The 24,797-nt window shown below is 37.8% G+C and overlaps 1 protein-coding gene across 17 annotated transcripts in view; it reads left to right on the top strand.

Annotated features, from left to right (window-relative positions):
- Positions 1–24,797, top strand: part of MYO3A (myosin IIIA) — a 190,803-nt gene that overhangs the window by 45,530 nt on the left and 120,476 nt on the right. For 15 of the 17 annotated variants that reach the window (XR_009007533.1, XR_009007534.1, XM_057543227.1 and 12 more), the window contains exons 7-10: positions 1,786–1,862; positions 5,550–5,695; positions 8,445–8,510; positions 11,010–11,165. Coding sequence is in view for 15 of the 17 variants with exons in the window: in XM_057543227.1 (XP_057399210.1) it covers positions 1,786–1,862; positions 5,550–5,695; positions 8,445–8,510; positions 11,010–11,165 (445 nt within the window). In the remaining 2 variants the exon portion in view is untranslated. Of the gene's footprint in view, positions 1–1,785; positions 1,863–5,549; positions 5,696–8,444; positions 8,511–11,004; positions 11,166–24,797 lie in introns of those variants that run through there. The other 2 variants (XM_057543236.1, XM_057543231.1) reach the window with 2 other exon arrangements.

Genomic DNA, 24,797 nt, shown 5'->3' with positions numbered 1-24,797 from the left:
TACTCCAATAAAGATGTTTAAAAAAATAAAATAATACAATAAAAAAAAGAAAATATTCAAGGGAGAACCTTCAATCACAGATTAGATAATTTCCTTTGAATTTCAAAAATGATTTCATGAGGATATTTTTTCTGTCAAATGATAGGCTTTTTTAAAGGCAAAATGTGAAGGCCGTAGATGAAGATTCCACTTAGGACAAGATTAATACATTAGTGGAGGAGCTCCTTGAGGGACGAAATTAATATGGAACCAAAACATACTGCCTAGCCCTCTGCTCAAGTATGTTTCCAACAGTGAAATGCCCTTTTGGCTGAATATGGCCTTTGAATTTCATGGCAAAGTATCATCTTGGAGGAATCATCTTGAAGGAATCAAATATATCCAATTTTAAACCTCAATTAGTGCCTTTGTTCTACTTGGCCTATAAGATAAACAGCTAGAGCCTAAAACAAATGTGACACCCAGCAGGTGCTCTTCAAAACAGGGACATCAAGGAGTTAAAGTCCATGATTTGGGGATAACCCATCAAGTCCAGAGCAGGTCAAGGGAAGCAGCACCGTGCAGCCAGAGGAGCAGAAGTATGAAACGTGAGGAGGGAGACTGTACTCTGGATTTTCCTGAGTCGGTTATGATTGTATCTAACCAGGTGGAATGAATGAGATGACATGATCGAAATATTTGGTTATGCCTTTTCATCATAATCCTTTGGTGTATAATTCTCTAAAGGAAAAGAACTGATTCTGTTGATGGTGTTGGTTTACATAGATGTAGTTAATTTGAAATTTCCGGTCAGGTGTGATTTGTCCCAAGTTGACAGATGGAAAATAATTTTATTCACATTCACAAGTCGCCTGCTATGTGCATACCACGATACAAAACATTCTCAAATTCACCAGAATTTAGTCGTGCACAGAGGGAGGTGGGAGTGGAGAGAGCCTACCATTCAAATCATAACTACGTGCCAAAATATGCAATACAGACAAATAGTTTAAAATCTAGAAGGTCAAAAGATACAGAGGTTACTATGATCAGGAGCAGATTAAGTCAGCAAGGGGGAACTAAAACTTGGAATGGGGCTTTAAGCCTGGATATGTTTGGATACGAGAAATAGAAAATAGGAGGACCATTGTGTATTTTGGCTATGTAGACATCCTGACTTAGGATACTTTTTTTTTTTTTTTTAATTATTTTTGGCTGTGTTGGGTCTTCGTTTCCGTGCGAGGGCTTTCTCCGTGCGAGGGCTTTCTCCAGCTGCGGCAAGCGGGGGACACTCTTCATCGCGGTGCGCGGGCCTCTCACTATCACGGCCTCCCTTGTTGCGGAACACAGGCTCCAGACGCACAGGCTCAGTAATTGTGGCTCATGGGCCCAGCTGCTCCGCGGCATGTGGGATCTTCCCAGACCAGGGCTCGAACCCGTGTCCCCTGCATTGGCAGGTGGATTCTCAACCACTGCGCCACCAGGGAAGCCCCTGACTTAGGATACTTTAAGGTGAAGTTCAAGTCCAATGGCTTGAACTCCAATCTGTTTTATATATAGTAGTTGGTATCTGCTAATCCCAGTACCATTTTACAGATCTTTAAATTCACTAAGTGTGGGGAAAAGTTTGTGTTTGATCAGAGCTCACAATATGTGCAATCAAAAGAACTAGGGTTTGAGTCCTGATTCTGTCCAAACTGTAAGGGAATAGAATTTTAGTATTAGTTTGTAAGCAAATGTATTGCAGTTGGAATCAACTTACCTGAGTAATGAATGCAAGAAGTAAGTCTCGTCTCTTCCTTCCAGGCGTGTCTGCACAGCTCACCAGCACCTGGCACCGTCGGAATACATCCGTAGGAACGCCCTTTTGGATGGCTCCTGAGGTCAGCTAGAGTTTTGAGGGAGGCAAATGTAACATTTGATCCTTTCTGAGTTTCCTTTTTTATGCATACTCTAGCTCCATATGTGTTTTTGGAATATACTAGAAGAAAATGTCAGTTGTGTTGTTTTTATGTGACATATTTACATGTGTGAGGAGGGACATGGGAGATAATAAATGGGCTGTGAGCAAATATGTGACTAAATGAGGGATTGAATGAATGAGTCACATGAGGTAAAAAACTACAGTTGAACAACACAAGTTTGAACTATGGGTTTGCTTATACGCAAATTTTTTTCAATAAATATAGTACCTGTATTTTCATTTTACAGATTGTTTTCTTTTTTTTATTGAAGTATAGTTCATTTACAATGTTGTGTTAGTTTCTGCTGTACAGCAAAGTGATTTAGTTATACATGTATATGTTCTTTTTCCTATTCTTTTTCATTTTAGGTTATTACAAGATATTGAATATAGTTCCCTGTGCTATACAGTAGGACCTTGTTGTTTATCTGTTTTATATATAGTAGTTGGTATCTGCTAATCCCAATCCCATTTTACAGATCTTTAAATTAACTAAGTGTAGGGAAAAGTTTGTGTTTGATCAGAGCTCACAATGTGTGGAATCAAAAGAACTAGGGTTTGAGTCCTGATTCTATCCAAACTGTGTCAGCTTCCTGACCTTGGGTGAGTCATTTATCAGTTTCTCTGTTTTTGCATCAGAGATAACAGTACGTGGATTTTCGACTGCTCGGGGGGTTGGAACCCCTAACCCTGTATTGCTCAAGGGTCAGCTGTACTTGCAGCCTTAATTTTTCATTAAATATACTTTTAATTGCTTAGCATGCATCTCTCTTAATGATATTTAGATTTTGTTTTTAACTTGCATAGAAATATAAAAACGCCTAGCTTTGTTTAAGATCAGATTCAGGCCTATTAACCTGTGTTTATAGTTTATAGGTTCCCATGTTGAGTCACTCTGCTTAGGGCCATACTGTACTTCAGGAGATTCTTTTCACCATCACCTTTGGGAAGTTGTAGAGAAACTGCTAAAATAGTTGAGGAAAAATGTTTTCTAGAGTCACATCTTTTCTCCACAGTCACTGTTAATGCCTTTAATCCTTTTAATTATGTTTATCAGTAAAGAACATATGTTTGAAAGCTCTGTCTGCAACCTTTGGGAAAAGCTCTGCTATTTACCTACAACTCTAGCGAGTGAAGGGAGGAGAAGTAATTCAAATACTACATTAACATTGCAAAATCGTAGAATTAAATTTGCTTGAGGATTAAATCCTGGTGTACTGTTCCTATTTTATTACTAATTCAATTACTACTTGCAAAAAAAAGTTAAAATGTAAGTGTAATGTAAAACATGGAGAAAGGATAAGTTAGCTTAAGAAACTTTAAAAAATTCCATTGGATTCAAAAATTTTTTGAACAGGGAGAACATCTTAGAATAAAAGTAGAAAGTATAGTCATATAAGCAAAAACAAAATTGAATAAGAGTATCTCAAATAAAAATGCTAAAAAAAAATTGAGTAAGAGAATCTCAAGTGAGAGTTTCTTCAGTTTGTTCTGATATATTACTGTTATTTTAAAAGCTTATGAAAAATTTTCAAAGTGAAAAATTAATAAAATTTAGCTATAATACCAAGCTTTGCATCTTATCCACATATATGATTAATTACTATAAAAATACTATAGTATATAAAACTAAATGTTTAATATTAAATAATTAATCATCTAGCTGTATATTTTTCATATGTTAATTTATAGCAACAAAGCCAGTATTATATTTTAAGTTTGCCATTTAGTAAAAATAATTTTGATTAGTACATCTTGGAACCAGTATATGAGGAAAAGGAAATATTTTGATCTATCTAAAATTTAATTACCAGGATAATAAATAAGTTAATAATTAAAATTGATACTTCTTACTATGCAATTACTAGACAGGCATTTTACTAATAAGTCATTATTTATTATTAATAAGCCTACTGTAGCACAAATAGGGTTTGAAAGTGCTTTCCTGCTTGGCAAACCAATGGATATTGTATAAAAGAGAAAGGTTCACTGTGGTCTTTTCAAACTGTCATATAAATATATGTTCAAGATTTTGTGCATATTATATGTATCTCCCTGTAATAAGCATTTTCCAACTTGTGAATGATTAGCAATATTTCAATAAATTTCCACTTACCTAGAATTGTTGAAGAATGTATTTTGAATACATTTTGAGTAATCAACTATCTAGTTAATGAAGACATCACATATATACCAGCTCTATGTTATTCATGTCAAATTGCTATGAATTAGAAAACAATAAGGTAAACAAAATTGTTCAAATTGATTATCAGTTGAAAAGTGAAATTCTTGATTTGACATTTTTTCAGTTAAATTCTAGATCAAGGGTAGCATTTGTCGGTTACGTAAAGCCATCCTTCCCAAACTAGAGTATGTGTGTTTCACAGTGAAGGGGACAGGGGAGACAGTGGCTGTGCTGGGTGACCATGTAACTTACTGTCCAAGCCAGGACACTTTGGAGAGTGAAAGGGGATGGTATTTATAATGACTCTAGGGAAACGAGCCTAGAACATCATGGGCAAATTGGGGCATAAATTCACCCTCTGTGCCAACACAGGGATTTTTTTAATGTGTTAAGCTTGATGTTAAGTAGAGTCAGAAAGATGAACTACGTTCCAGACAGGACCTTAGATTCCTTTCACTTTGCATATCATTTCATAGTACTGTAGTTAAATGATAAAACTCTAACCTGCCATCATCCCCAAATCATTTTTTATTTGTCTTGTGAGTTGGCATTCACAAAATGTAAAATTTTTTTAAATGTAAAAAATGGTTTTAAAAATTTAAAGTTGAATTTTCTTTTTGTTATCACTGATGTTACAATTATTATTTTCAGTCTGTATTTGTACTTACATATTTAGAAATAAATTGTGAAGTAACTGTGTAATAATTCTTCTATGTTAACACTATTTCATGATACTGCAAAAAAGGTTCCCCCCTTTTTTTTCTTGTCTCTCAGTGACATCCTTTGATTAGTGGAATTTTTTAAAAGCTGGTTGTAGCTTTACTATTTAGTGTGCTCCCAGATAACTGCTGATAAAGCCTTACCAATGTTTATTTTTATCCAGTTTATTTTTTCTTATTAATGGCATAAGCCTTTTTGCATTTCTGCACACTTGTCTCATTCCTGCCTTCTAGTTGTCAGAAAAGATCGAGGCCATTTAACTAGACTGCTCTCAAGCTTATTGTTCTTTACCTCCTTCGCTTTTTATTTGTTAAAGATGTATTCTTTATCTTTGCCGAGATGAATGACTCTGTTCACTCATCAAATGTTTATCAAGTGACTATCATTGCACAGGTGTTAGCTGTGTATTTGATTACATCCCTTCCCATGGGGGACACTGTTTCAGTCCCCTTTCTGTTTTGCATTTTCAAAAAATTTTTTTTCATAGGTTTCTTCTCATACTTGCAATCCTGCTAAGATAGTCTCTGTTCTCAGAATAAAACTACTGCTACTAATTATAATTTGAGGTTTTACTCCCCTGTGTTACTGCCTTTGCTCGGAGCTCTCAAACCTCATCAGTTTGAACACTTACACATCGTTCTAAGCATTTTGCTATGTGCTTGTCAAAGTCACAAACTTCATTTTTCTTTCATTTTCTACTAGGTGATTGCATGTGAACAGCAGTTGGATACAACTTACGATGCCAGATGTGACACGTGGTCCCTGGGGATCACGGCCATCGAGCTTGGGGATGGAGATCCTCCACTGGCAGACCTCCATCCCATGAGAGCGCTCTTCAAAATACCAAGGTCAGGGGGCTCTCACACTGGGTCCAGTACCTGCAGCCCATCTGTCTTCCTCTAGCCACTGAGTGCTCGTCAAGCTCCTCACGGAAATACCCAGATATATTTCAGCAGGTTGGGAGCAGAGTGGCCTGGAATATCATGCTGCTTCTTCTGAGACACTCTTTTTGTTCCATAGTTTCATTTCCCTGGTCTACGTAAAAGAGCTTTCTCTTGGTACTAAGTGTGTCTTTTTTTCTTTGGCAAGGATTTGAGCTCAGAAAACAGCAGTTCCTGCCACTGTTGACCCATTCCCAGATTCATCAGTGAGGCTCTCTGGTCCACAGTCAGTGTAACAGTGATGTGCTTCATTTCACTCTATCAGTCTAGTAATTTCTTTACTACTTGCTAATACTTCCCTTTGTTTAGAACTTTAAGACAGTAGTATTAAGAAAGTTAGAAATAAAATTTATTGATAAAGTAATGATTTCAAATTTGTTTTGAATATATTAATATGAAACACTAAACTTAGAAGAATAATCTCTTTGGAGCCAGGAAGATGGTTTTCTATGGAGACCCCTCCCCTTCAATGTGTGTATTGACAGACTTTCCCCTGCTGATCTTATCACTAATTAAACACTGTTTTATATATGCTTTGGGTAGTTCCTAGATATTTCAGAAAACTGATGTGAAAAAACTGCCTCTTTTTATTATAAATGTGTTGTCTTTTGAAGACCTTCTTAAGGATTTTGCTTGGTACCTTAATTTTAATGAAATGCACACAGAGAGGGCCTGTGGTGACAGGGGTCCAGGGCAGAGAGGTAGTGTATGTTACAGTTTGTTACCACATTCTCCATTAAATAAATTGTGTGGTCCTAATGCCTATAGAACACTGAATCAGACGTACAAAGCCCTGGTGGGGTGTGGTTCCGGTCCTAAAGAAATGATGCCAGTTTGACCTATTCATTTCCAGATAGATCTGTTTGGAATATTTGGCATGTCATTAAATTAGTATAGGACCAAAGCATTTGAATTTGTTTTTAACTTTACCTTGGAATTTTCTGTGCTGTCTATATGCTCTGAATTATAATACCTTAGAGATAGATCATCCTTTACATAACAATTTCAATGTATCTCTCAGGTTTTACTGTTTGTAAAATATATTGCTTATTTGGTAAGCAGGGAAGCGAGATTACAAAAAAGAGCAGAGGGACTTCCCTGGCGGTCCAGTGGTTAAGACTCTCTCTGTGCTTCCACTGCAGGGGGCGCAGATTCGATCCCTGGTTGGGGAACTAGGAACCCGCACGCGACGCTGTGCAGCCAAAAAAAAAAAAAAAGGCAGAAAACCTGCTCTATACCAAGTCAGACATTTCATTAAATTTGAGGAAAACAAAAAAAATCTGTATATGCTAATTCCTGCTGTCGTTCAGTACGTAAGATGAAGCACCGTTCTTCCTGAGCCATCTAAATTACGGTTTAAATGACCATAGTTAGCCTAGTGTTACTGCTCTTGGTGACGGTACCACATGGAGGAAGGATGCTACTGTTGATACGTATCGTACCTATGAGCAGGGTACTGCTGGAAGCTGCGCCATCTTAGTTATTTCTTATTACCTCTACCACCAGTATTTCTCTGAAATGGAATTCTAAGAATACTGACTGTAGAAATAATGAGAAAAAAAGGGGGATCTGAAAAGCTACCCAGTTCTGAATGTCCTAACATCATCAAAACCTTGCTATACTCAACGAAACCGATAAATCTCTTAGAAAGGAAATTTTCAGGAGAACAAGAAGCAAAGCAAGATTGTTGCAGAAAAGAATTACTTCTTTTAATGCGCAAATCAGCAATCGCCAAATAGTCCTAGGATTGTAAAATGAGCTTTAGGCATGATCTAGGGTAGATGAGTAGCTGTACTTTTCTTTAATGAGCCTGTACAGACTGTACATTAATTTCGTTATAAGCTATTTAAGGACTAATGCAGAGCTGAAGACAAAGTATTTCCACTCCACTAATGAAAACAAGGAGCTGTTGGAATTAACATAAAGCAGTACTTCAGCAAATTCAACTATCATGGTTGATCAGTGTTGCTTGATTACAGTTAGATCAGCCTCATTTTCAAATGATGTTCCTTGGTATTCATGAACATACCAAAAAAAGAAAAGATTCATTCAGCTTAAAATGAAAGGAATTAATAACTGAATCTTCTAAGCGGCATTCAGAGCTTTATTGCTAATCATATTTTCCAGTTCCTTACTTTTGTAACCTTGTTTCTGGCCCTCTACCCAGTAACAACAGAACAAGTCCTAAAGGCATTCTACTATAAAGGACCCTCTATGCTGCAGTTTCCTCCATATTCTGAACACTTCTCCTTTCAGCTCACCTCTGTGTATCCTGAATATTCCTCAGAGATTTCTGCTGGACTCAAAAGAAAAAATCTTTTCCCCAGTAGTCATTGTTTCTATTTGGCTAAGTATTTTTGTTTTCCTCTAGGGCTCTCAGTTCAAAGCAAGAAGCTTCTTTCAAAGAAGAAAAATTATCAGCTAGAAAAAATGTGTCATATGTTAAGGGCTTTCAGAGAAACAAGGAAACTGTCATTCCATATAAAGAATGATTAAAAACTAATTATCTGTCTTTAAATTGGAAAATGATGGTAATGCTTGATTATACCTGGCAGAATCTTAATGCAGCAATGCATTAGCCTGCCTGGCTCTGCCTCTTAATTTTTATCGTTACTGACCAATGTGCACAATCCAACCTTGTATCTTATTTTTCTAGGAACCCACCCCCAAAACTGAGGCAGCCTGAGATATGGTCAGCAGAATTCAATGACTTCATCAGCAAGTGAGTAATAATAGAGTCTTTTAAAAGAATTAACGAGATCCCATCCTGCTGTAACTTTGAGATGTGCTTTTTATAACAATTCCTCTGTGCTTCCGAATCTCCTCCTTATCTATTAAATAGCCCCAGAAGTTTCCATGATTTTCTTCAAAACAAGCATTTGTAGCGTCTTCTGAATGTTCAGTGAACCCATTATTGTTTTGATAATGATCTCAGGGTCTTGTCCGTTCACTTATCGATAGCTGTGCTTCTGCAGACGTTGCATCGTCCATGAACCCGTTCTTCTGTCCACCTGCCCTTTGTAGCCTCACCCTCGGCATGTCCCACCTTCTCACCCATCGTCTATTCAGTCCGTTTCTTAGCCCTTCATTTATCTGCATCGCTAATTCCCATCACAGGGAAGTTGTCATTGCACTTGGTGAGTCAGATAATCATACAGATAAAATGCTTATACGTTTGAAGTTCACTTTTAATTTGACAGATAATTAGTACAAGTGCAGTGCCTCCAGACAATTGACTAGAAGCTATGAGTCAGCCATTTCTAAATCTGTCCATGAACTTTTTTCTCAATCTTTATCATGACTTCACCTTGAGAAAATAAGGGAAGGGATGAATGCAAGTTGTAAATGGGAGAGAGGGGTCATTAAGCTTTGATGTGTCAAAGCTCACTCAGAAAATGTAAAGAGGGCAAAAAAGTAGAGGAACCGGTCATCCTTGTCCATACTGCTATCACTGGTTTTCCTACCAAGAATATCTGCTTGTTTCTATAAAGAGAGTTATTTAAGGGTTATGAAAATACAGGAAAGATCGATAATCTGCTTTTTCTTTTAGTTTTCACTTAAATAGTCTTTACTGAGTATGTACTATGCACTGCAGAATATTTAATAAACTGCAGTCGAATTTCACAGACCTCTCAGGAGCATCGTTGGTAGCTTTGAAGGGCTTCCCACGATTCCTAGTCATGCCCCGTGTCCACAGGTCCTTCCGCGTGGATCCTCAATGGGACTTGGTGACTTTGACATACTCGGCACAATGTCATCTCTGAGCAACATTTCCTGGTTTCCCCCAAGCAGTTAGGACTCTGCCCTGGGAGCTCTCCCGTCCTTTGTTCCTCTTCCTCTAGTAGCATTTCCTCTTTTATTTCACTACCTGTTTGGAGGTCTTTCTCCCTCACTAGCCAGTGAACAACTCCAGGGCACCGAATGTGCCTTACTTGTCAGTATAACTCTGGTGTCTAGCAGAGTGGCTGGTACACATCAGCTATCTGATAATGTTTTACCTGAATAAAATAACCTCCTATGTGACTAAACTCAATACGTAGGTATGAGTGCTGCAGGTGGCAGAAATCGACACATTCTCTGAAACTAAATGAAAACTAAGAGCACTTGTTCTATTTTCAAACACTGTCATCCTCATTCCTTAGCATCTTTTAGCATCCCTGGGTAGTATCTTTCTAGGTAAGCCCAATAGAATAAGTTGCCAAATTCTCATCCCAGGGGGATTAACAATACAGACGAGAAATGGCATGGGTCAGATCAGGCATGGGTTCCTTCTTCTTTTTTCTTTTTTTCTACCCCCAAATGACAGCCCCACTCTGACCAGTTTTCTCATAATCATAGATCCTCAGAACCTCAGGGTTGGAAGGGTATGCAGAGCATAAATCCTTCTTGAACGTGCGCACCGAGGGGCCATCCAATCAGTAAACCCCTGATAAAAATAATCCTACTTCCCAATGTGGTCCTTTCCATCTTTGATAAGCCTAACTATCAAAAAGTTCTCCCTTATACTGACCAGAAATCTGTGTCTCTCTTCATTCTCCCCATCGATCCTAGATTTTTTTGTCCCTTGTGACTGAAAACTAGTCTAATCCCTCTTCCAAATATCTGAAGACAGTGGGTTAAACATCCAGTGTTTGTTCCAGTGTTCCTCCTGTGATGCCGTTTCAGGTGCTCTCACCTGGTTGATCCTACCAAGAGGTGTGGTACGCATTTGTACTTCTCCTGAAAGACCTCAAAAAACATCCACTGACATGGGATTTAAACATCCTCAGCACATAAGCCCTCGCAGATGAGTTAGCAGTTTTATCACGTAGGAAGAAATAGATCAACAGAGAAACCTTTAAAAGCATTAGGGAAGGGAAACTGAAAAGTTTGTTTTAATTCTAGGTAAGCATTAAAACTGTAATGACTGCATTGTTGTTCATTTTTGGTACTGACTTGTAAAGGAGACTTTGCAATGGAGACTGAGTTCAGTTATCACTCTGCAGTAATGCTTTCTGGGAGGCTAGGGAAGCGGAATTTAGTTGGAAGTTGGTATCACTACGGCGTAATCTCTCACAGATTAATTCATCATATTACAGTTCTAACATTGAGATGTGCTTCCTGGGCTGAGCATCGATGAAGAACATTATTCCATTGTGTTAGAGCAGTTTTTAGGACTGTGAATGATAAATGCAAAACTCTAACTTATCTAATAATGGCATGTTCCTTTTTGCCAGTGCAGGTGCTTGACTAAAGATTATGAAAAGCGGCCAACAGTGTCAGATCTTTTACAGCATAAATTCATTACTCAAGTTGAAGGCAAAGATGCGATGTTGCAAAAACAACTCATGGAATTCATTGGTATTTACCAGTGCACGGGAGGCTCAGAAAAGGCCAGGTAATTAAATAGCATCTTTTTTTTTTTTAGAAATTCACGTTCTTTTATTTATTTATTTATTTATTTATTTATGACTGTGTTGAGTCTTCGTTTCTGTGCGAGGGCTTTCTCTAGTTGTGGCAAGTGGGGACCACTCTTCATCGCGGTGCACGGGCCTCTCACCATCGCGGCCTCTCTTGTTGCGGAGCACAGGCTCCAGACACGCAGGCTCAGTAATTGTGGCTCATGGGCCCAGTTGCTCCGCGGCATGTGGGATCTTCCCAGACCAGGGCTCGAACCCGTGTCCCCTGCATTGGCAGGCAGATTCTCAACCACTGCGCCACCAGGGAAGCCCTTAAATAGCATCTTGACTCCAAAATCCAAAGATCATCTAAAGAGTCTGACAATTTTATAATGCAATGGTTGTTAAGGTGAGAAAAGAACTCCCTGGTTTAATGATTTAAATTCCCTGGTTGTGGTTTGGAGATAAAGCGGTATTTGAATGAAAAGTGAATGTCACATGTTGAGTTGCATCCTGATATGGTAAAATTACTGGCAGCATTTTTTTTTCTTTCTTTTTGAATTTTATTTAATTTATTTTTTTTATACAGCAGGTCCTTATTAGTCATCCATTTTATACACATTAGTGTATACATGTCAATCCCAATCTCCCAATTCATCACACCCCCCGCCCCACCGCTTTCCCCCCTTGGTGTCCATATCTTTGTTCTCTACATCTGTGTCTCAACTTCTGCCCTGCAAACCGGTTCATCTGTACCATTTTTTTAGGTTCCACATATATGCGTTAGTATACGATATTTGTTTTTCTCTTTCTGACTTACTTCATGCTGTATGACAGTCTCTAGATTCATCCACATCTCCACAAATGACCCAATTTCATTCCTTTTTATGGCTGAGTAATATTCCATTGTATATATGTACCACATCTTCTTTATCCATTCGTCTGTCCATGGGCATTTAGGTTGCTTCCATGACCTGGCTATTGTAAATAGTGCAGCAATGAACATTGGGGTGCATGTGTCTTTTTGAATTATGGTTATCTCTGGGTATATGCCCAGTAGTGGGATTGCTGGGTCATATGGTAGTTCTATTTTTAGTTTTTTAAGGAACCTCCATATTGTTCTCCATAGTGGTTGTATCAGTTTACATTCCCACCAACAGTGCAAGAGGGTTCCCTTTTCTCCACACCCTCTCCAGCATTTGTTGATTGTAGATTTTCTGATGATGCCCATTCTAACTGGTGTGAGGTGATACCTCATTGTAGTTTTGATTTGCATTTCTCTAATAATTAGTGATGTTGAGCATCCTTTCATGGGTTTGTTGGCAATCTGTATATCCTCTTTGGAGAAATGTCTATTTAGGTCTTCTGCCCATTTTTGGATTGGGTTGTTTGTTTCTTTAATATTGAGCTGCATGAGCTGTTTATATATTTTGGAGATTAATCCTTTGTCTGTTGATTCATTTGCAAATATTTTCTCCCATTCTGAGGGTTGTCTTTTCATCTTGTTTGAAGTTTCCTTTGCTTTGCAAAAAGCTTTGAAGTTTCATTAGGTCCCATTTGTTTATTTTTGTTTTTATTTCCATTACTCTAGGAGGTGGATCAAAAAAGATCTTGCTGTGATTTATGTCAAAGAGTGTTCTTCCTATGTTTTCTTCTCAGAGTTTTATAGTGTCCGGTCTTACATTAAAGTCTCTAATCCATTTTGACTTTATTTTTGTGTATGGTGTTAGGTAGTGTTCTAATTTCATCCTTTTACATGTAGCTGTCCAGTTTTGCCAGCACCATTTATTGAAGAGACTGTCTTTTCTCCATTGTATTTCCTTGCCTCCTTTGTCATAGATTAGTTGACCATAGGTGCGTGGGTTTATCTCTAGGCTTTCTATTCTGTTCCATTGATCTATATTCCTGTTTTTGTGCCAGTACCATATTGTCTTGATTACTGTAGTATAGTCTAAAGTTAGGGAGTCTGATTCCTCCAGCTCCGTTTTTTTCCCTCAAGACGGCTTTGGCTATTCGGGGTCTTTTGTGTCTCCATACAAATTTTAAGATTTTTTGTTCTAGTTCTGTAAAAAAAATGCCATTGGTAATTTGATAGGGATTGCATTGAATCTGTGGATTGCTTTGGGTAGTATAGTCATTTTCACAATATTGATTCTTCCAATCCAAGAACATGGTATATCTCTCCATCTGTTGGTATCATCTTTAATTTCTTTCATCAGTGTCTTATAGTTTTCTGCATACAGGTCTTTTGTCTCCCTAGGTAGGTTTATTTCTAGGTATTTTATTCTTTTTGTTGCAGTGGTAAATAGGAGTGTTTCCTTAATTTCTCTTTCAGAATTTTCATCATTAGTGTATAGGAATGCAAGAGATTTCTGTGCATTAATTTTGTATCCTGCAACTTTACCAAATTCATTGATGAGCTCTAGTAGTTTTCTGGTGGCATCTTTAGGATTCTCTATGTGTAGTATCACGTCATCTGCAAACAGTGACAGTTTTACGTCTTCTTTTCTAATTTGTATTCCTTTTATTTCTTTTTCTTCTCTGATTGCCATGGCTAGGACTTCCAAAACTAGGTTGAGTAATAGTGGTGAGCGTGGACATCCTTGTCTCGTTCCTGATCTTAGAGGAAATGCTTTCAGTTTTTCACCATTGAGAATGATGTTTGCTGTGGGTTTGTCATATATGGCGTTTATTATGTTGAGGTAGGTTCCCTCTATGCCCACTTTCTGGAGAGTTTTTATCATAAATGGGTGTTGAATTTTGTCAAAAGCTTTTTCTGCATCTATTGAGATGATCATATGGTTTTCATTCTTCAGTTTGTTAATATGGTGTATCACATTGATTGATTTGCATATATTGAAGAATCCTTGCGTCCCTGGGATAAATCCCACTTGATTATGGTGTATGACCATTTTAATGTGTTGTTGGATTCTGTTTGCTAGTATTTTGTTGAGGATTTTTGCATCTATATTCATCAGTGATATTGGTCTGTAATTTTCTTTTTTTGTAGTGTCTTTGTCTGGTTTTGGTATCAGGATGATGGTGGCCTCATAGAATGAGTTTGGGAGTGTTCCGTCCTCTGCAATTTTTTGGAAGAGTTTGAGAAGGATGGGTGCTAGCTCTTCTCTAAATGTTTGATAGAATTCACCTGTGAAGCCATCTGGTCCTGGACTTTTGTTTGTTGGAAGATTTTTAATCACAGTTTCAATTTCATTCCTTGTGATTTGTCTGTTCATATTTTCTATTTCTTCCTGGTTCAGTCTTGGAAGGTTATACCCTTCTAAGAATTTGTCCATTTCTTCCAGGTTGTCCATTTTATTGGCATAGAGTTGCTTGTAGTAGTCTCTTAGGATGCTTTGTATTTCTGTGGTGTCTGTTGTAATTTCTCCTTTTTCATTTCTAATTTTATTGATTTGAGACCTCTCCCTCTTTTGCTTGATCAGTCTGGCTAATGGTTTATCAATTTTGTTTATCTTCTCAAAGAACCAGCTTTTAGTTTTATTGATCTTTGCTATTGTTTTATTTGTTTCTATTTCATTTATTTCTGCTCTGATCTTTATGATTTCTTTCCTTCTGCTAACTTTGGGTTTTGTTTGTTCTTCTTTCTCTAGTTCCTTTAGGTGTAAGGTTAGATTGTTTATTTGAGATTTTTCTTGTTTCTTGAGGTAGGCTTGTATAGCTATAAACTTCCCTCTTAGAACTGCTTTTGCTGCATCCCATAGGTTTTGGATCATCGTGTTTTCATTGTCATTTGTCTCTAGGTATTTTTTGATTTCCTCTTTGATTTCTTCAGTTATCTCTTGGTTATTTAGTAACGTATTGTTTAGCCTCCATGTGTTTGTGTTTTTTACGTTTTTTCCCTGTAATTGATTCTTAATCTCATAGCATTGTGGTCAGAAGAGATGCTTGATATTATTTCAGTTTTCTTAAATTTACTGAGGCTTGATTTGTGACCCACGATGTGATCTATGCTGGAGAATGTTCTGTGCGCAGTTGAGAAGAAAGTGTAATGTGCTGTTTTTGGATGGAATGTCCTACCTATAAATATCAATTAAATCTGTCTGGTCTATTATGTCATTTAAAGCTTGTGTTTCCTTGTTAATTTTCTGTTTGGATGATCTGTCCATTGGTGTAAGTGAGGTGTTAAGGTCCCCCACTATTATTGTGTTGCTGTTGATTGCCTCTTTTTTTAAAAAAAAAAATTTACTTATTTTATTTATTTATTTTTGGCTGTGTTGGGTCTTTGTTGCTGCACACAGGCTTTCTCTAATTGCGGCGAGCAGGGGCTACTCTTCATTGAGGTGTGCGGGCTCCTCATTGCAGTGGCTTCTCTTGTTGTGGAGCATGGGGTCTAGGCATTAGGGCTTCAGTAGTTGTGGCACGTGGGCTCAGTAGTTGTGGCTCACAGGCTCTAGAGCACAGGCTCAGTAGTTGTGGCGCACTGGCATAGTTGCTCCGCGGCATGTGGCATCTTCCCAGACCAGGGCTTGAACCCGTGTCCCCTGCATTGGGAGGCAGATTCTTAACCACTGCACCACCTAGGAAGTACCCCCGATTGCCTCTTTTATAGCTGTTAGCAGTTGCCTTATGTGTTGAGGTCCTCCTATGTTGGGTGCATATATATTTATAATTGTTATATCTTCTTCTTGGATTGATCCCTTGATCATTATGTAGTGTCCTTCCTTGTCTTTTGTAACATTCTTTATTTTAAAATCTGTTTTATCTGATATGAGTATTGCTACTCCAGCTTTCTTTTGATTTCCATTTGCATGGAATATCTTTTTCCATCCCCTCACTTTTAGTCTGAATGTGTCCCTAGGTCTGAAGTAGGTCTCTTGTAGACAGCATATATATGGGTCTTGTTTTTGTATCCATTCAGCAAGCCTGTGTCTTTTGGTTGGAGCATTTAATCCATTCATGTTTAAGATAATTATCGATATGTATGTTCGTATTACCATTTTCTTAATTGTTTTGGGATTGTTTTTGTAGGTCCTTTTCTTCTCTTGTGTTTCCCATTTAGAGAAGTTCCCTTAGCATTTGTTGTAGAGCTGGTTTGGTGGTGCTGAATTCTCTTAGCTTTTGCTTGTCTGTAAAGCTTTTGATTTCTCCATCGAATCTGAATGAGATCCTTGCCAGGTAGAGTAATCTTCATTGTAGGTTCTTCCCTTTCATCACTTTAAATATGTCATGCCACTCCCTTCTGGCTTATAGAGTTTCTGCTGAGAAATCAGCTGTTAAGCTTATGGGAGTTCCCTTGTATGTTATTTGTCATTTTTCCCTTGTTGCTTTCAATAATTTTTCTTTGTCTTTAATTATTGTCAGCTTGATTACTATGTGTCTTGGCATGTTTCTCCTTGGGTTTATCCTGCCTGGGACTCTCTGCACTTCCTGGACTTGGGTGGCTATTTCCTTTCCCATGTTAGGGAAGTTTTCGACTATAATCTCTTCGAATATTTTCTCGGGTCCTTTCTCTCACCCTTCTCCTTCTGAGACCCCTATAATGTGAATGTTGTTGCATTTAATGTTGTCCCAGAGGTCTCTTAGGCTGTCTTCATTTCTTTTCATTCTTTTTTCTTTATTCTCTTCTGCAGCAGTGAATTCCACCATTCTGTCTTCCAAGTCACTTATCCGTTCTTCTGCCTCAGTTATTCTGCTATTGATTCCTTCTAGTGTATTTTTCATTTCAGTTATTGTGTTGTTCATCTGTGTTTGTTTGTTCTTTAATTTTCTAGATCTTCATTAATCATTTCTTGCATCTTCTTGATCTTTGCCTCCTTTCTTTTTCCGAGGTCCTAGATCATCTTCACTATCATTATTCTGAATTCTTTTTCTGGAAGGTTGCCTGTCTCCACTTCATTTAGTTGTTTTTCTGGAGTTTTATCTTGTTCCTTCACCTGGTACATAGCCCTCTGCCTTTTCATCTTGTCTGTCTTTCTGTGAATGTGGTTTTCCTTACACAGGCTGCAGGATTGTAGTTCTTCTTGCTTCTGCTGTCTGCCCTCTGGTCTGGACTTGCTTAGTTCTGGTGACTGGGAAGTCCAAGATCAAGGCACTAGCAGATGTGGTGTCTGGTACCCACTTCCTTGTTCATGGAGGGAGAGAGCTGGCAGCATTTTTTAAACAGCCTCATCAGAACAAAGAATGTAAACTCCAGTAGATGATTAGTATTGGCTTATATTTTCTTGTATTTGTCTCCTCTTCTGTGAAGTAAGATATCTTAGATTTGAGATTTAAAATTGAATGTAACACTTGAAATAGTTTTTTACACTATTATTTTTTGGTATCATTTTCCCTGGTTGAATTATATTCAAAAATCTTTTTTAATATTTTATTTATACTTCCTGTTTTGATTTTTAATGATCTATTATGTATAGTTTTTATAATGTTGAATATGTTTACTTATAGATAGTATATATGTTTATTTTAGGAAATTTAGAAGCTACACAGATGTGTACAACATAAAATCAATCAATTATAACATTTTAATCTATAACCTTCTAGTATCTTATGGATGGAAATACATTTAAAAACCTAACTGGAATATATGTGTCCTGGAGCCTGCTTTCTTTCACTGACTAGCGAATACCCATGTCTTTAAATATCCTTCTACCACAAATTTTAAAAAATTTTTATTTTTTATTGGAGTATAGTTGATTAACAATGTTGTTTTAGTTTCAGGTGTACAGTAAGGTGATTCAGTTATACATATACATGTATCTATTCTTTTTCAAGTTCTTTTCCCATTTAGGTTATTACAGAATATTGAGCAGAGTTCCTTGTGCTATACAGTAGATCCTTGTTATCTGTTTTAAATATAGCAGTGTGTACATGTCAATTCTAAACTCCCAATCTATCCCTCCTTCCCACCCTTCTGCCCTGGTAACCATAAGTTCATTCTCTAGGTCTGTGTGTCCGTTTCTGTTTTGTAAATAAGTTCATTTGTATCATTTTTTTAAGATTATGCATATAAGAGGTATCATATGATATTTGTCTTTCTCTGTCTGACTTACTTCACTTAGTATGATAATCTCCAGGCCCATCCATGTTGCTGCAAATTGCATTATTTCATTGTTTTTAATGGCTGAGTAATATTACATTGTATATATGTACCACATCTTCTTTATCCATTCATCTGTTGATGGACATTTAGGTTGCTTCCATGTCTTGGCTGTTGTAAACAGCGCCGCAGTGAACATTGGGTTGCATGTATTCTTTCAAACCATGTTTTTCTCTGGATATATGCCCAGGAGTGGGATTGCTGGATCATATAGTAGTTCTATATTTAGTTTTTTAGAGAACCTCCATGCTGTTCTCCATAGTAGCTGTACCAATTTACATTCTCACCAACAGTGTAGGAGGGTTCCCTTTTCTCCACACCCTTTCCAGCTTTTATTTTTTGTAGACTTTTTGATGATGGCCATTCTGACTGGTGTGAGGTGATATCTCATTGGAGTTTTAATTTGCATTTCTCTAATAATTAGCAGTGTTGAGCATCTTTTCATGTGCCTCTTGGTCATCTGTATGTCTTCTTTGGAGAAATGTCTATTTAGATTTTCTGCCCATTTTTTGATTGGGTTGTTTGTTTTTTTGATATTGAGCTGCATGAGCTGTTTGTATATTTTGGAGATTAATCCCTTGTTGGTCACATTGCTTACAAATATTTTCTCCCAATGTGTACCACAAAGTTTTAAATTGCTGTACAACATTCTCTTGCATGACTATTCAATGATTGATTTAAATAACCCCCTATTATTGGGCATTTAGGTTATTAATTATTTTTAATTCTAATAAGTAACACTGTAATGAATAGAGTTGTATACAAATCTCTTACTACTTCCGTAAGATAAATTTCTATAGATGGTATTGTTAAGTCGAAGAATAGTCTTTTGTGATTTAAGTTTATTCATGAGAATCCTATTAATTGCATGTCAGGTGCATATCACTGTTTAGGGAGCTGGGAGAAGTGTGTAGAAAATAGGGCATGACCTAAAAAGCAGTTATATTTGAATTCCTGTTGTGGTTTAATATATTTAATTCCTATTTCTTTAATGCCTACTATGCACAGGGCATTGTATTAAGACTTTATATCATGTGATTTTACAACAACCCTGAGGGAAATGTTTTATGATCCCCCATTTTCACAGCAAGAAGAACTGAGGTTTGCAGAGGCTAATTAACTTGTACAAAGCTGCACAGGTAATGAATGACTTAGCAGGGATTCAAATCCTAATCCCAATGACAAAGCTTTATTCCCATGAATGGCCAATGATTGTGGCCAATTTTGAGTCCTTGCCTAAGTGAGTTTACAGCCTTGCTGGAGAGACCTTCAGTGAGGAAAAATTTAAGTTGTGAGTGGAATAGAGTGCCAGAAAGAAGGAACTGGGCATGTAGTTTCTAGTGAGGAGGTAGTTGGTTGTGGGCTCATAATGCCCATCTTTGTATCTTTGTGTGGGTATAGCTCCACAGTCTGCTACAATCCCATCCTTCCCAAAGCAAATGGGCAAACAACAAGCAAACAAACAAATAAAAAACAGAGATTGAGGTGTACCAATATTGTATAGGGTGTCCAATGTCCAGAACTGTGAAGGATCTGAGATTTCATTACTTGCAAGCTAATAAGTTGACCTGCCAATTTCATGAATGCTGGCAGAAGAGACCCTTGATCAGAGACAGAGGCCTTTATTATGCACAGTTAAGCCCACAGCATGAATTTTACATTCATGTTGGTTGTCCTTGCCCCGTAAGTCCTAGGGGTGATGTGGAATGGCCTTGGTAGATGGTGTATACACAGTGGGTTTGCCCACAGTTTGGGAACCCTGAGCTTGAGAAACTCTAATCTTTTAAAGGGGTTGCTAGCAAATCTGCCTAAACTTTGCCCTGGAGCAGACTTTATCTTTACTATTCTGGACAGCAAACAAAACTTCCACGTGTCCTGGAGGGAGACACTATCTTTATATATATGTTTGTATAGCAAACATGACAAATATAGTCTAGAACAAAAGCTAATACAAAACATGAAGAAATGTGAGAGACTCATGGAGAATTGCCTCCCAACATTCAAGCATTATAAGAATGGTTGAACTACACAGTATTTAGATTAAAAGCCTGGTGCTCTAAGTTCTAGTGATTAAAAAAAATTATTGAAAACTACTATATATTGGACACTGTGTTAGCCTAAGCTCAATACTTCTGTTTGAGTCACAAAATATATTCTTTATCCAGTTAAGAATTCAGAATATGCTTTCAATATGAGAACTCAAGTCTTACTCAATTATGGAAAATTTTCAGTCATTATTCCTTTAAATATTGATCCTCTCTCATTCTTTTTATTTTCTGCTCCTAAGATATAAATATTGGAATGTCCTAATTTGCCTTAAGTGTCTTATAATTTCTCTTTCATGTTTGTCATCGGTTTATCAGTCTCTGCTGCATTTTAGATAATTTCTTCAAAATTGTTTTCCAGTTCACTAATTCTCTCTTAGACTAGGCCTAGTTAGAGCTATCCTTACAAACTGATTTTTCATGTCGATATTTCTGTGTTTTTCATTTCTAGAATTTCTCACTGTTTTATTTTTTTAGCCATTTATTCTTTCATCATATCTGACTTTTATATCTGGCCATTCATATCTGGCTAATTTCTTTGTCTTTTTTGTGAATGTCATTCTTTCCTTTTTCTCTTGATCTTACACTACTTAGCAGTCATTTCTGGATTTGCATTTTAACAAGATTGAAATGTACTGATGAATGAGTTCATTTGTTTCCTCAATATGTGGTTTCCTTCTGTGGTTTAGAATTTTAGTTTGCTCTCCCATCTTTATTTTATTTTTTAAAATATTTTATTTATTTTTAAATATTTCTGTATTTTCTTTATTTTTTTGGCTGCCTCAAGTCGTAGTTGTGGCACGTGGCGTCTTCGTTGAGGTGTGCGGGATCTTTCGTTGCAGCGCATGGGCTTCTCTCTAGTAGTGGCGTGCAGGTTTTCTCTCTCTAGTTGTGGTGCATGGGCTCCAGGGCACATGGACTCTGTAGTTGTGGTGTGCAGGTTCCAGAGCATGTGGGCTCTGTAGTTTGCGGCACACGGGCTCTCTCATTGAGGCGTGTGAACCAGTAGTTGTGGCGCGTGGGCTTAGTTGCCCCATGGCATGTGGGATCTTAGTTCCCCAACCAGGGATTGAACCCACATCCCCTGCATTGGAAGGTGGTTTCTTTACCACTGGACCACCAGGGAAGTCCCCACTCTCCCATGTTTAATAGGTGATATTTTGTTTTGTTTCTTCCCCTATTTTGGAGGCTTTGCCTTTGCTGTAATCCAGCGTCAAGTGCCCCCAGTCCAAAGCCTTTCTGTCCATCGCGACTTTGAGGATATTGCAGATCTAGTCACTGAGCCAGTATGAAGTAGACCGCATGTCTCTGCCCTGTCCTGCCATCTTAGGTACCTGGTTCCATAAACGGAAGAAGGTGCAGAATTTTTTCAGTCTTCTCTCTGCAGGCAAGGCACACATTCAGTTCCATTCTGTCCACCAAGCACAGGTCAGGGCTCTCGTTCTGCTTCCTTCCCTTCCAGGCCTATTCTGCCTCTTTCTAGTCCTGGACTTGGAGTCATCTATGGTTTCTGCTCTCTTACCCAGTGTGTATCTCATCCATTAGGTCCACTGTAACGCTCACCTGGTTTTAGAGAATGTCTTTGTCCTTTTAATTCTTTTTAAAAATATTTAAAAATATATTTTATCTTTCAAAAGTGAATGTTTGGAGGGGGTGGAAGTGGAGCTGGAATCATGAACCCACAGCACCGTTCGACCACAGATCTGTGACCTTATAGGAGGGGGAAGGAAAATGCTCTCGGCATTTTTATACTGGTCCCAAAGTGTGAGACGCACTCAGGGAAATGAAAAGAGGGTCTGGGATGCTGCTGGCACCACCTTAGGCAAAAATAGCGCTCTTCGAGATCACGCAAAATTATTTGATTTGTCATAGTTGCTCACATCGATAGCATTGATCCAAAACCCAACTGTACTAAATCAGTATACCTAAGTCTAAGGTGACATTTTTTGGTATGTGATACTAACCTTTGGGATTGGATTGATGCATATGCTTGGCAGGATAAATATTTTTTTGTTCACAATTCAGTTTTAAAGTTGACTTTCCTATAAATTGAATGCAAACTGAGTTCTTTAAATTTCTTGATGATGGGGAGGGGGTGGTGTTGGAAGCTAGTGTGGAATGAAAACAAGAACTCTGTATTCTAAGTTAAGGCCTGAATAGAACAAACAAGTCACTCCAATAACTTACCTGTTCTGAGGAATCAAGATGCGTATGAATATAGCAACCACTCCTATGACAAACTCCTCAACTGTGGGAACGCATTTTTCCTAAGAGTTAAAATTTGTGATGTTAGTATGCAGGCTGGATCCGTGAAAAACTTGAATTAGAAAGTATTTCAAAAGAAAAGTTTTACTCTCGAATCCGGATTTAAAAATACTCAATTATCCGATTTAATGGGAATAGGTAAAAGTCATTTGTAATTGAAATGTACTCTTCAGCATTCTTGACTAAAAACGATACATGCCAACTTAAGAAGAAAAGCAATTTTGTGAAAAATACTGGGTGGCTCAGAGAACTGAGAGGGAGGCAGAGAGGCAGGCTTAGAAGCAAAGGAAGCAGGGTGCCTCAAGTATCCTTTCTCAAGAACTACCTGCCAAGAGGCTGCCACTGATACCCCCAGCCCTGTAACATTTCCTGCAGCAAAGCAGCACTCATTTCTTGAAAGCCACAAGCACCTCAAAGTATTTGTAAACTCATCTTGAGCTTTGTGCCACTCGCTCAATGTTCTAAGTTCCCTGCAGGACCATTGCTCCCCCAGGCTGAGGTCACGGGCCCGGCTGTAGGTGAAAAACGGAGTGAGAAGCGCTAGGTCCTCCCTCACTTCCGGTTTCCAGGTGAGAGGCAAAGTCCTTCCTCACAGCATTTCGGAAGGAATTTCCCCCCCAAAGAGGAAAGGTGTTTTTATCTGCTGAAGCAGTGAATACCCATTATGTGGAATATGCAAACAGGATCCTAAAATTCTTTTATATACCTTGAACATTTACCTACAAATATTATTTAAGTAATAATTTGCATACCTTGTAAATAAAGGAAAAACCTAGCCCAGTATCTACTCGAATGATAATAAATTCCCAATTAAAATTCCTTTTTATGGGGAGTTCCCTGGCGGTCCAGTGGTTACGACTCAGCGCTTTCACTGTTGTGGGCCTGGGTTCAATCCCTGGTCGGGGAACTAAGATCCTGCAAGCCACGTGGCATGGCCATAAATAAATGAGTAAATAAATAAATAAAATTTCTTTGTATGGTAGTTATACTATATATTAACGTTATCTTTTAAAATTTTTCGTGTTTTATATATATACAAAGCAAAATAACTTGATACCCTTAATTGCTAGTGGTGATTATCTTTGATACGTATAAATTATGTTTTACATGTAATTTTATAGAAGCAAAAAGGAATATTTATAAGAATTTAGTAACTCATACAGTTATTTCTTGGGCCAAAAATAATGGCTGTATTTGTGGTGCTGCTCTAATCATCCCACTTGTCCCAGCATATATGATTTTCAAGCCAGGATATAAGGCGAACTTGAGACATATCTCAAAGGATTAACAGATGAAAGACAAAATTTAAAAATTGTCTAACCGTTCAGTGCTAAAAGTGCCTGGTTCAAGCTGTCAATTCCTTATTTAGGTGTGGGACTTTATGTAATATACATTCACTAGAATGGGATTTTGATTTTACAAAAAAAAAAAAAAAAGAAAGAAGGAAGCAGAAAAATCAATAGGAAGTAATAATAGGGTTCTTTCAGTGCGATACAGTACACAACCCCATATTACTTTCTATTTTCTGGGCAAGATAATTTTCCTCTAATGGCTGTGACTATGTCATGGTGAGAATTATTCACTCTTTGGAATGTTTACTCCTTCATACACAGGACTTCTCGAAAGCTATCCTGGCTGCTCTCATAATAACTCCTTTTAATTCCCATCTCCACATGAGTATTTCAAAGACGCTTGCTTCAAACTCAACCTGTCCAAAATGGAGCTTAATGCTGTCCCACCCCCAATTAGTTCTTTGTCCCCTTTCTTTTTAGTAGTACCACCACTCATCCCATTATGCCCACCAAAATCTAGGGATTATCTTATCTTTTCTCTCCTACTTTGCATTTTCAGTCCATAGCGAGGCTAAATTTCTTACAGCCCCACTCAACCCATTACCAATGGTGATACAGTTCTTGCTACCATAGAAGTGATGGATTGAGACAACATTCACTTTGTCTCCGTATCAACTGAGGCCATTGTGTAAAGCTCTGGACGAGGTGTTACACAAGGGTCTGACAGCTGAAGCAGCTGCAGACTCCGTGCTCTGAGTTGTCTGTCTTGGACAGACATTGCCACCAGCTCATGCCTGGATGAGACCTTTTCTCCTAGATTTCACACAGATAATTCTTTGCCTCCTTACTTTGACCAAGATACTGAAAAAACGGTCTTCCTTTTTAATTTAAAAACAGCGTGTAAATAACCATTATACAAAGTAGGAATTTTCAATCCCATAAAAGGAATAAAAATTATGTCCTGTGAGAGTT

Source organism: Balaenoptera acutorostrata, chromosome 3 (assembly GCF_949987535.1).
Source record: "Balaenoptera acutorostrata chromosome 3, mBalAcu1.1, whole genome shotgun sequence".
NCBI classification, from domain to species: Eukaryota; Metazoa; Chordata; class Mammalia; order Artiodactyla; family Balaenopteridae; genus Balaenoptera; species Balaenoptera acutorostrata.
Note: the sequence above shows the minus strand (reverse complement) of the source record. Positions and strands in the feature narration are given on the sequence as shown.